The sequence below is a fragment of the Excalfactoria chinensis genome, chromosome 4 (assembly GCF_039878825.1).
Source record: "Excalfactoria chinensis isolate bCotChi1 chromosome 4, bCotChi1.hap2, whole genome shotgun sequence".
NCBI lineage: Eukaryota > Metazoa > Chordata > Aves > Galliformes > Phasianidae > Excalfactoria > Excalfactoria chinensis.
This window is the reverse complement of record NC_092828.1, coordinates 30,116,302-30,129,831: the sequence shown is the minus strand read 5'-3', so window position 1 is coordinate 30,129,831 and position 13,530 is coordinate 30,116,302. Positions and strand designations below refer to the sequence as shown.

General features: G+C 41.8%; 1 protein-coding gene across 1 annotated transcript in view; it reads right to left on the bottom strand.

Annotated features, from left to right (window-relative positions):
• TSPAN5 (tetraspanin 5) overlaps positions 1–13,309 on the bottom strand; it is a 75,062-nt gene extending 61,753 nt beyond the window's left edge. The window contains exon 1 of the mRNA XM_072334730.1: positions 12,988–13,309. Within this exon, the coding sequence (XP_072190831.1) occupies positions 12,988–13,068 (81 nt within the window). The 5' untranslated portion in view covers positions 13,069–13,309. The remainder of the gene's footprint in view (positions 1–12,987) is intronic.
• Positions 13,310–13,530: the final 221 nt, after the last annotated feature.

Below are 13,530 nucleotides of genomic sequence, written 5' to 3'. Positions count from 1 at the left end.
TCAGGACACCTCACAGTAGATCATCCAAAAAAGCTTCCAAACGACTGTTCCGTTCAGCCTTGTGCAAGTTTTCATCTTACACCTCATCAAAGTTGAAGAATTTTCTTTTTATTTTAAATGTAAAATGCCTCTTCTTGAAGGCAAAACATTGATCAATAATTATAGCTATACCTGAATTTAAATGAATGTGTCACTACTTTATATATTCTTATTAAAGTAGCATAATTTTGACAATGTCAAAGCCATCTTAAACCAGCACACAAACTGACACCCAATACTCACTTTGAAACTTCAGCTGTTACTTCTTTCGCTCCTGGTTTCTTTACCAACAATAATAAACTGTTACAAATAGTTCACAAACAACACTTTCACAACCCCACCCTGCTCTCACACTGAACACTGAGAATTCATTTTGAAATTTCATAACAGTTTACAGAGACCAACCGTGACGTCTGAACAGCTGCCATGATCTCAGGCTAAGCCAGAAAGAAGAATCTGGATTAGAGACTTGCACCGTCCCCCCAGAGCTCAAGAAAGAAAAGAGTGGAACTCCACCAGCCTCCAGTGAAGTACACTGCAAATACCATTCCAGGCACACTCACAGTGTTATACCAGACATCCTTAACTGTATCAATAATTTAGTTTCCAGATCAATATCTTCTTGTAGAAACTGCAGCCCTTCAGATTTCAACATACCTTTCACCACTGAGGCTTTCCTAACTCAGTCTGAGATTGGTCTAAGGTATTACTGATATGTTCAGATTTCAGAGTTAAAGATCTTGAGAACAACAGAGGCAGACAACACACCCACAGACTTAAAAGCTAATAAAGGTGAGATATTTTCAAGGGAAAACACATTGTTTATAAGGGAGTGTGGTGATAAGACAAGGACTGGTACTTTTAAAATAAGAGGGTAGATTTAGATTAGACATGAGGAAGAAATTCTTCCCTTCGTGAGCAGTGAGACAGAGAAGCTGTGGATGCCCCATCTCTGAAGGCATTCAAGGCCAGGCTGGTGGGGCTTTGGGAAGCCTGATGTAGTGGGTGACAACCCTACCCATGACAGGGGATTTGGAACCACAAGATTTTTAAGGACTATTCCGACCCAAACTGTTCTGCAGTTCTATGATGGTTCATTGCTTTTTTAGATGTGGGTCTGTCCACAGAAATTACCAATTATGTCAAATATTCAATGCAGGGTCAATGTTTCGCATAAACGGTATTCACACAAAGCCACAAAGCTTTTATTCAAGGCAGTTAAACCAGTTGGTGGATTCAGCAGCAAAATGGCTTAGCAACTCCCAGAGGTTCCATTCCTCACTCTGATGGGTGCATTTTCTCCCATCTCACTCTTCACTAACCCCCAGCTGCTTTATGAAGCTGCATTTTACACTGAATACAAACTGCTTGTTTTTGCTGGCAGATACACTGTCCTAACTGCCCTTTTTTGACTAAACTGTAACACCTCCAAATTGTCTTTGCATTGGACAGAGCTTCGAATGAAAAATATTCCAAAAGTTGTCTTTTCATTATATCTTTCTTATCATTCAGAACACAGTCCATAAATATTTGAATACCTAGATATATAGATATATACCTCTTTCATTTGTCAACACACAAAGTTAACAGAATCAAGACCATACAACTGACCTTCACAGAAATATTTTATCAATTCCTTACTATTAAAACTTGTCTTCAGCTTGTTTTATAGAGTTAATGGCGCACTGAGATAATGCTTTTTCACATTCTAGAGAGAAAAGCGGGATTCCTTCCCTTAGGAAGCTCCCTTGCACCAAACTTAATGAAAAGGCAAAGCTCAGCACCTCTCCAAAACCTCAAAGTAATTTTTGGATCTGTAGGTTAATGGTATGTTTGAAGATGCCTGACAGCAATAGATTAAGGATTCAGTGCAGCAGCCCAAATAATTTCTTGATCTCTCTTGGTGGTATTACCAGTTTAAAAGGAGAGAGCGTTAATCTTGCCTTCATTTTGTGTTTTGTTTCATATATACACACTATCAATAAGAATCTGATTTATACTTCTTTAAATCTTTCCTTAAAGGCAAAATGAAAGGCTGGTTTTCCTGTTCTGTTGCTGCTTTGTGATTGGGTTTTTTGTTTTGTTTTTGTTTTTGTTTCTTTGTTTTTAGTAGTATTGCAACTATTGCTATTAGTAAACACTATTACTATCTACACATACTGTCCTACCACAAACTACAGGTCAATCCAATAGTAGAAGTCAAATGCAGTATTCATCAGGTTCTGCTTTTAGACAGACTGTTTTTTCATTTTCTCTATCAATCACCTAAATGTAACCAAAGCTACTCTGAGATGTTCAGCTTCCATTCAGCTATAAACTGGTTTTCAGTTTTGATTTATATACATAGCGACTCTTATGCTTTGTTTACAGGAATTCTTTTATTTGCCACATTAGCTTACTCAGACACCATTAGCAGCAATGGAACATATTTCATGCAGAAGCCATTATCTTTAGCCTAAGATGTTGTTAAAGTTCAGAAGCCATTAATAAAATGTGGTGATTTCTTACACGGCTAATGGTAGACCACATAAGTAGTGGTACTTAACAGATGGGCATTAGTAGCTCCATTGGACAAAGATTTACCATGAAGTTGCTGCTATTACAAACATGTCTGGCAAAAACCCGATTCAGTAGTCAATACTGTACTGGGAATCACTAAAAAAAACAACAGTCGTGGCCAACTTGTTGTCCAGACCAGTGGGAAGGAATATAGCCTGCAGAATACAGTGTTAAGCAATAGCTCAGAGTGTGTAAAGCTATTTCATACAAGCACTACAGGTATTAGGTTCACATGTAGTTCTTGTTATCAAGCAGAATTTATCATTTAAAGGATCAGGATGGTCAGACAGATACTTACCCCAAGACATAAACTAGCAGAAATGCCCGTCATGAACAGGGGAGACTGACAGAGTTTTTTTGTTAAACTAGTTTATTACCTATTTAGGTAATATATTTATTCCTAGACATAAGAATAAGATCTTAACTATTCAGGCAGAGTGAAGTAAGGGCTTCAGCTCTTCCCAAAGTCTTTTTTAGAGGACCTCTTGCAGTTTTCCTTCCACCTCCTTCTTTAGTATTTCCTCTTTCACTTTTTTTTCACACTGCTTGAAAACCAAAGGTCTAATTATGCAGCTGCCACCAAGTGATTCCTATTGAAGTCCACAGGAACTGCTCTTATGCAGAGGACAAGGCCCCAAGTATTTACAGTGCTGAAAGCCTTTGTGTTCTACACCCTAAGTGGATGAAAGCAAGCTACGCAGGAGGCTCATTCAAAATTAATACTACATCAGGAAGTGGATGAGGGAAAGGGAAGGCACTTAGTAACTGATCCACTGTTTGTTTTCTGTGAATTCTGCAGTATCTTTGTGTACGTATTTATTTTGGTTTGTCTTTCTGTGTTTGGTTGTTTTTGTTTTGTTTCAAGATAGAAAATTTTTAAACTAGGATAAAGTCCTATTAACAAAACGGAGTGAAATAATGAGTGCTCCCTAAGTGGCACTATGATACCAGTAAATGCAGAAAAACATCTACCCTGAAGGCAGCACGGAGGTGGAATAATAGGTTTCATTCAGGCAGAATTTGACTACCTTACAACTTCTAAAAGATCACATTCTCAAAGTTAAATACCTCCTGCGTTATCATTAAGACATGGAGAGCTCTGCACTTCTGTTCATCCTGTGAAAAGTTACAAGTCTCTTTTCTCCCCACCATTTATACAGAAGTCCAGTTCCACCCCACAGTGGAGACAAAGTCCAGCCTCTCAGACTATAAACACCTTAGAACTCCCTAACCTGGGAATCTAAATGTACTCACACCAAAATTTGATACCACAACTGCAACATTGCTCTACCCCACTCTATAAATGTAGTCTGTGGGCATTTTAAGAACAGGGTACGCTGGCAGATTGCTACAAGGTGGCCTTTCAGAGAAAGTGAAAATCTGACCCTTATACACTAAGATCTAAATAAACAGCAGATCTCACTGAAGCTGACTGCTCTATATAGGTACAAAAAAGTACCTACACCAGTTCTCAAAACATTTTGGACTTACTTAGGATGCACCTCAGGGGTGTAGGAGCAGCAAACAGCCTGTTTTAATTTCTGTCCTTTACTGAACAAGCAACGTCACTGTGACTCTGAGCTTCAAAGCCCTTCCATGTGCCCCATCCATTCCACCTCGCTTGATTCTACCTGGCTCACACCTGCAGCAATTATTCATGAAGCTAAAATGTGAAATTCTTTACATCAGAGACAGAGCAGTGGATACTGCTTTGATATTCATCAGGCTTGTGGATTGACACATCAACTAAGGAAACGTTACCCACAAGGCACTATCTGGGAGGTCTTGCACCAACGCTGAGGCTTGCTGTTTCAGAAAGAGATGCTTAGGTATCACATGGAAAAAAGGCAATAATTTATTATAACATAAAACAATCTGTTTGCCAAGTAAGAAAAACTGTCTTATAAAAGGATACCAAAAAAGCTAGTGCTAGTTGTTACTTCCTGCCACTTTCCTGCTGACTTCTGGCTGGATCAAGTAAGAGTCATCAAGCAGCACCTATAAAAAGGCCTCTCAGAGCATTGTATTGATCATATAGGAGCTCCTGTGGGCTAAACAAGAGCATGAAACCCAGCTGACATTTGGGTTCCAGGAGAAAGAAGAACAGGTGCAGACAAAAAGGGGAATGCAATAGTGAGAATAGTTATACAATATAACATATATAATATGTTATAACATATAAACATTCCCTGCTCTTCAGGGAGCAAATCATTTGCCACCCCTTCCAGGAGACTGCTTTGATGTAGTACCTTATTACAGAGTGGCAGTGTTTGGAAGAGCATTTACAGGAAGGAAAAGAACTCGGAGAAGTATGTGATGAAGCTGTACACTTGCATTTAAGTTCACACTGAGTTCACATTACAGGCAGGAAAACAAAGCACTGCAGAAGACGGGCAATTCAGTGGGAAGGAAAAACAGAGAACCTGCTCTCAGAAAGATAAATGCACTCCTTATGCTTACGTGCACAAAGCAAAGGTGTCCAACAGGGAGAACCTGTGCTGCGGGCTCTGGGAGATCTACTAGGAGTGCCACCTCTCACAGTATTGCTGAATCTTTGCTTAGGACTCCAAAGCTTGGTCGAGAGAATCTGCCCTCTTGGCATAGATAAAGAGTCCTGATGCAAAAGAACATTCTGCATCACAGAAGATTTGTGCCTAAACCAAACAAAATTAAGCTGGACTCTCATTAAGGATAAGCCACTAATGCTAGGAAACACCCAGCAGGCTGAATTACTGCAAGCAGCTCTGCAATTTCATTTATACCACATTCATTACCCTGTAACAACAGCACAAGCATATGATAGTAGATAAACAAAAGGTTTTAACTCCCTAACATTATAGTCAGCAAAACAGAAGCCTCTACAAACCCAAAATATGTCAGATATCTAAAGGAATCTAGCTTCCATTTACTTCTTTCTTAGAAAACAATATACAAAGAAGCACTAGACACTTCTAGGTGCAGTTTTTCTTGCCTCTTAAGGGGGGAAAAAAATCACATTTAGAAAGAAGCTGCTACAGCCCTTTGATTTTTATGCAAGCAGTAGTATGTTGAGAAAACCAGTCAGTAACAGGTACAGAATAGGCAGTTTTCTTAACATGTATTTGCCTTGCTGCAAAAAGAAGACTAAAAGTCCTCTATCACTGCACATCGGGAACTTTGCTTGAAAAGATTTTCAATATTATTTGATGTAATGGAGCCTTCACTAGGGACTTTCAAGGCCGGGAAGAGGCATATTGATTTTTCCCTAGTTCTGTGGGAAATTGACAGTTCATTCATAAGATCCTCTGTGTGTGCTGAAATGCTTATTCTAAATGCTGTCCAGAGGAAAGCAACTGGAAAGTTGAAACATTAGCTGAAGGTGGAGATTGATGTGTATTAAGATAAATACTGCTACTGCCATTTGCCTCATTTGTTTTCTACAGCTGAAGGAGTGGGATCTGACTGTTCTGAGCGTCTCCACAAGTCAGGCCATCTGGAGGTTATATGAGATCACACTGAGTCAGAGTTTGATACCAAATCAAGCTCCTCTGACTGCAAACCCCAGGGTGTCAGCAACATCTTTAAATGCGAGCATAAAGGGGGAGGTGAATGGCTGTAGGTCTTGGTTACAGAAGCAGCCACACATGGGGCACTGAGACAACAGTGACAGTCACCCCAGACCACTCTTCTGCTTGTGCAAAGTCCCATTGAAATCAGTGGAAATCCACAAAGAGCCAACAGGGAACATTTTTTTGTCAGGAGCAGCAGCAGACTCACAAGAAATGGGATGTTTTCCAAACTCATACAATAGTACAATGGAAAATAAATTAGGCCTCACAACAGTAAAGAAAAATCTATGTTTTCCTGGATCTCACACTGTAAAAGTACACTAGAATGCAATTCAATGCATCAGGAAAAACAAAACAAAATCCCACACAACTTTTTTTTTTAATTCTTTCTTGCACTGCAGCAATATTTTCTACATTTCAATATGAAAAAAACAACAACAAACAATGTGACAGTACAAAGCCACTACAAAATCCTAATCACGAAGTCATGTATTTAAAGCCAATTTCCTTTACTGGGATGCACTTCTATGGTTAATGGTGACAGTCACTTCTGGGTCACTACTAACATAGCTGGGTTAACTCCTGAGTTGCTCAGCTCTTCTCTCCTGCCTACATCAATAAAACAATTAGAGTCCTGCTGACAGGCTGCTAGCCATGTATTTGAGAAATCTGCTGCATATTTTGGGCAACACAAAGTATAAGGCTGAACTTACCCTGTAGCATTACACTCTAAGACTGAAAATCCCTGCCTTGTGGAATTAGATCACGTTGCTTTGGGTCAAAAATATTCTTTCACCCCTTATTCTAACTGGAAGCAAAACAATGTTCTAAATGCAGATCCTCACTGGTTTCTGCCCTTGGTCCACGGGAGTAGAAACTGCTGAGGTACCTACCTATGGTGAGCATTTAATGATGCTCTGAATTCCTAGACTGCAGTGACCTCAGTGTCAAAAACATTCTTCGACGCTCTATCTACAACAAGTCAATTTGTAGCAAAGGAACTTGAAGGAAAGTACTCTGGAAGTATTTCACTAATTGTAAATTAGGTGTCTTAGCCCTTACTAATTACTACCTGCTGCATCTTACAGAGTTTAAGAAGCAAATAATAAATCAAATTTTGCTAAAAAGGACTTCAGGATTATTGTAATCTAAGGAATTAAATGCAAGAGTGTTTAAAAACAGAGTACATACTTGGAAACTGCCCTGCACTGGAGAGGACAGAAGTTACTCACATTTTTTCTTATTTCCACTTCCCATGTAGGACAAAAGAAATATATATATATATATATCAATTTGAAAATTACCATTACATCTATTTGCACTATCCGATGTGGGCTCAAAACCCACTTTCCTCCACAGCATAGCTGCTGATTGCTTTCCCTGTGTGCCTTTGTATCACGTGGAGTAGTTGAGTATGCACGTACATGATAAATATATTATTGAAGAGCCTATCACAAAGAGGTTATCTTAGTGAATTACGGTGGTATGTTTACTTTCACTGAATCATTGAATCACCAAGGTTGGAAAAGACCTCCAAGATCATCCAGTCCAACCATCCACCTATCACCAACATTTCCTACTACACTATGTCCCTTAGTACCACATCTAACTGTTTCTCGAACATCTCCAGGGCAGCGACTCCACCAACTCTCTGAGCAGCCCATTCCAACACCTGAACACTCTCTCAGAGAAGATTTTTTTCCTAATTTCCAATGTGAACTTCCCCTGGCGCCACTTGAGGCCATTCCCTGTGGTCCTATGGCTAGTCACATGGGAGAAGAGGCCAACCATCACCTCACCACAGCTTCCTTTCAGGTAGCTGTAAAGAGTGAGAAGGTCTCACTTGAGATTCCTTTTCTCCAAAAAAGGAGATTTCCTGAGTCTCCTCTTCATTAAATTCAGTGTTCTGGAACACAGACCTACTGTCTTTACTAGGAAAAAATTATAATCTGTTTCACTTGCTGAAGTACTCTGCTGCCACTGCACATACTCGGGATGTTGCTCATCAGCTTTTCTCTGATGGGAACACTAAAGATCCAAAGTGTATTCTCCATGCTCTGCAGTAGATGTGCCATCAAGTGAAACTGGTCAATCAAGGTGAGAGTCTGGTAAATACATTTACCAAATCCATCTCTGCAGCAGAATTATGTAAGCTGCATTTATTAGTTCCAATACTATTAAGTATGTTGAAATCTAACACAGTAAGTTACACAATTAACCACAATCAGTGCTTTTTCCCTAGTTCTTAGTCTTGTGTCCTTGGGCTTATTCAGTCTTCTGCAAACCCCAAACATAAAAGAGCTTAAAACAATAACATATTTACAAACAACTAGTTTGGGCAACACAAACACTTAGGAAGGAGACAGCTTCATCCGTGTTCCTCTGGTTACCCGTTCTGAATAACCAATGATACAGCCTGCTACAAAGTTACTAGGGAATACAGAGTACGCCACATACTTCTGTATGCATTTAAAGGACTGTGGCCGTGCCTGTTCAAAGACACACTGAGGAATTCTGAGCTCCCAGACTCACAACAATGCATCTATTTTATCAATACATACAACGTACATTACTGCCCTTCCATGTTACAAAACAATTATACATTTTCTCCAGACAAGAACCGTTCTGTTTCTGGCAGGACCATTTATGGAATAAATGCTCTCCAAGTTCCTGGTGATATTTTTAAAATAACAAAAATAATTGTAATTTTATTATAAAAAAGGAGGGACGGGGGGAGAGGAGTGAGGGCGAAGTGATCAGAATGTCATTCACTTCCAATGAAAGAGCATCTCCTCTGTGCAAATACATAAAGATCAAGTGTTACAGAATGCATTTGAAGGCCGCACGGAACAAGCCTTATGTGGATTTACTTCATTTTTTCCAAAACCAATGTGGGAAGGCAAAATTACATAACAAAAACTTCCTTCGTAGATGTCTGAAAAGTAGCTGGCATGAGAAAATGATCTTCTGCCCCTTGGAAAACAAACTACCAACAACGTTCAAAACTCAATAAACAGTCCATTTCTTGTCCCTCAAAGGTCAGTGCACTTTTCCAACACTTTTCCCACAACACGATGACATAACTTCATTCAGTTTTCTTTCTGCTGCCTTCTGGTAATTCAGAAGACTATTTAGACCCTCATACAGTTACCCTCAAAACCAACACATGCCAAGCAAAGTGAAAAACAAATCATGACTTGCAATATTCTGATGTATCATGATGGCAGCATATCACGTGACTTAAAGTGAATCACCAGATAAAGTGAAGGTTGCAGTCTGGGGAGTCAATGTTTTCTATACATTGTCCCTATTAAGTTAGGGTCAGCGACTCCCAGCTGACATGGAAATTCTGATTTAAATGAAAGTGTATATTCATCGATCCCATCAAGCACAGTAAAGCACAGAAAGGAATTTAAAGCACCTCTCGGAACTGAAAGTCACTTTAAAACTGTCTTGCAGAAGTAGAAAGGTAAGAAGGGGAATTGGTTCTTGCCTTTCCAGAAGCAAGGCGACCTACTTTTACTTTTTGCATTACACCTTTAACATCATTCTGCATGGAAGATTACGTGGGGTGAGGGGAAACATGTAGGGAAAGAATGCAAGTAAACAATAAAATTGTTTTCTTTTAACTTGCACTATGCATTCAGGTCTTATCTAGCCCAGAATACATTACAATTCCATTTGGTAAAGACATAAAGGCTCACAGAAAAGCACTGACTATTCTACCAGCCTAGGAAGGCAGCAAACATCATGTGGTGCTTTCACATAGACATTATGCTGGGCAAGTTAAAGCACAGGAGAATGCCCTAATGAACAGTCAGCAGAATGGCAGCTGAGCAACAGAAGGGAAAGCAAAACTCTGAATTCTACTTTTTCATCATGATATATTTGTGCCTATTTGGTCTCGGTTCCTCAATATTACATTGGCAGATGTCAAGCAGACACTTCCACGGAGCACTGCAACCTCAAAGCACTCCCAACAAGCACTGCCGGTATATTTACCTGCTTCCTAGCAGTGGATGCCAAAAAGAAGAAATGAAAGTGGCAAGTATAGCTAGAACATGAGTTATCGCAGTCTTGGAGGATACAGTTCTCTTCTAAAACATTATGAAATGCAGAGACAAGGGCAAGTTGCCTGGGGTGGAGCACGACCATCTCCATAAGAGCATCGTGTCACCTTTCCTTTAGTCACAACTACAGACAGCACTAGAGTGCAACTTTCCACACTAATTATTCCAACAGATCAGCTGTGGCTTTTCTTTTTCTTTTTAAAGGAAAGAAATAACATACTACAGAACAAAACAAAAACAACAGAGAAAAAGATCTGATATTTATTTTGCTTGTATCGCACAGCATACAAAGCCCCCAGTTTCTGTATTTTTTAATACCTTCCCTTTAAGTAGTGCATGCAATTATTCCCCACAAAAATTCAGCAGATCTACACCATTTCTTTACTCGAGGCACTGATAATTTTCTTGTCAAGCCCATTACTCTCCCAACTCAGTTCTCTTTATTTTTAGACCATTGTTTTATGACACATAATAGAGGGTATTTTTTCCATTTGTTTTTGTTACAATTTTAAAAGGTTCTGTTAAAATCAGCACATAAGAAAGCTTCCGAAGTTTGAACAAAGGTGTTCCACATATCTAAATGTCTACAAGATCCCAGGAGAGCGTCACTGGGATAATACAATGACCGCGTTATCATTTCAGTCTATTTATAAGGACTACATTAGTGGTGAAGTTTGATGCTCACTTTCTGTGAACATCCAACCAAGCCCACTATTTTTCTTTACAGCTTTTCTGGCCCAATTTCACGATATTAAACAACTTGCTATTAATTCCATAAAATCTTTAAAATACACTCTGCAAGAGTCACTGTCTCACTTCCCACCATGGTAACAAATGCAGGCTTCCTCATGAAAAGATAACAGAAGAAATGACTGAAGTGATATAAAGTGCTTTTTGAGGGTGGATCTCATGATATTTAGACAAGGACAGCAGACAATTTGCATTGTGCAAAACAGGTAACCTGTAAACAAGGGCCACGCAGCAAGCAAATGGCAGAGCGGGCAATACGCTCAGGTCATCAGATTACCACTCTGGCAGTACAAAGCCAGGTGGCTCAGCAAGAACTCCTTTAACCCATTCCACTGTGCCATGCAAAAGCTGCATGTGCCAGCCTCAATAGAACAGGAATAAGAAAAGAAACGGCCACTAAGTACCGAGAAGATACCGCTTCCCTATTTCCACCACCTGCAAATTAGCCTTCAGAGAATGAAGTGAACAAAGTTATAGGGTATCTATCTCCATGTGTGCCTGGAGGAGCAAGATAACACATATGCGTGTTTCACCATAATCTTCCATCTTTGGTACAAGGACATGTCACACAGGAGTTCTTCACGCTGCCCTGCTCCCTGCTGAAAAACAGATGTGTTCTCAGCAGTGTATGCCCATGGGGATCAAAATGAAAAAACAGATGAGGGAAGAAAGCCACAGCAAACTCAACCATTAAACCTGAGCAGACCATAAAAACACAGCAGCTACCGTAGGGTCAGGATACTCATCTGCAACAACTCATCACCACAGGTCTCCTTCCTAGGCAAAGCAAACTTTGACATAAAGGTATGCAACTGCTGTCAACTTCATTCTAGCAACATACCTCCTTGATTAAGGAAAGATAATTCACTGCAGGAGCGTCACTGATCAAAAATCCTGTCCCTCCAAATCATCCACTCCAGGCATCTTTACTTCCCAGGCACACAGACATGAGGTAAACTGCAAGTTCTTATTAGCCAGATAAACACCGAGGTGATAGTTGCAAGCTCATAATTGGCAAGGTTTCTCTCCTTCATTCTTCATCACTTACATTCATTTTAAAAAATGGTGGGGGTGGTGGGTTTTTGTTTGCTTTTTTAATTGACCCAAACCACCTTTATAGTCCAAAGAAGGCAACATACCATGTATGTACCCAACATGTTTTCAGGTTCCCTTAGAAAGGCATTCACCCTGCTGGACTTCAGGCCCATTTGCTACTGCTAAACAGAATGCCTCACAAAAAGAGAGGATTGAACACCTAAGAGCCCTCACCCAACTTTCATGTTCTACGCAGTTCTAAGAACTCATTGTCCACATGTACGTGGGATCAATCTTAAACACCTTCATTCTGTGGTTCCAAAACCTGGAATTCACACCCAAAATAAGCTACTTCTTCAAACCCAACACACTGAGAAGATGCTAGATATGCAGGTTACATCCCTCCATATGGCTCTGCCCGCTCCATGCCCGGTGCTGGAACGGGGCAACACGGCCTGCGGTGGTTGAGCCGCTGCCTCCCCCCGGTACCCCTCCCGGTAGCGCTCTGATCGCGGAGCAGAATAACGCCGTTCCACGCACAGCTCGGCATTGTGTAACCATTCCTGCAACGGCACCGCTCGCAGAACTTGAGCTTTGATTTCTTGCATTGTGCGTATATACATTTTAGTACAAATATCCCCACGAACGCACGGATCCATCCCTTCCCCAGGCCTGCGTGCCGGGCTGCTCCCCCACCACAAAGCAGTTGGGGGCTGGGGGGGAGGCTGAGGGGAGAAGAAAAATAAAAAGGGGAAGGGTGGTTAAGCAAAAGCCCCTCGGCACCTACAACAAAAGCCGTTCGGAGGGCCGAGCAGCAGCACGAACCGCGGGCACGCCGTTAGCTGTGAGGGGCGCGGAGGGCCTCACCCCACACCCCCCTTCACCCCGCCCGCCTCGCGTCCAACTGTCACGCGCGGACCGCGCTCGGCAGCCCCACAAGCCGCCGCGACCTCCGCGGTGCGAGGCCGGGGGTCGCACCTACTCACCCAGAAGATGACATTGAAGCCGAAGATGAAATATTTGATGCAACAACTGACTTCAGGCCCCTTGTAGTGCTTCCCGGACATCCTCTGCGCTCATGAAGACACTTTGCTCGCGGCCAGGATGAAAACCGAAGAGGTGACGGGATGAAAAAAAAAGAAGAAAAAAAAAAAAGAAAAGAAAAAAAAGAAAAACATAAAACGGGCGGCGGGGGAGGGGGGGGGTGGAAGGACTGAGGGAGGGGGCGGCGCGACGGGCAGAGCTCAGCGCGCCGCGGGGAGATGCGGCAGAAGCGGCGCGGCGGCGGCAGCGGCTCGGCTCCGGCTTGCCGGGCGCCGGGGATGGCCGGCCAGCAGCTCCCGCCTTCTCCTCTCCCGCATGGAGGAGGCCCCAGCTGCTCGCAGCGGGCAGAAGGGGACCGGCGGAAGGTGCCCAGGCAGAGGCGCGGGGCTCACAAGCGCCCGCTTGCACAACGCTCCCTCCCCCGCCCCCACAGCGGCAAGGGCCGCCGCGTGAGCCCCGCCCCGCGGTGGTGGGGAGCAGGGGGA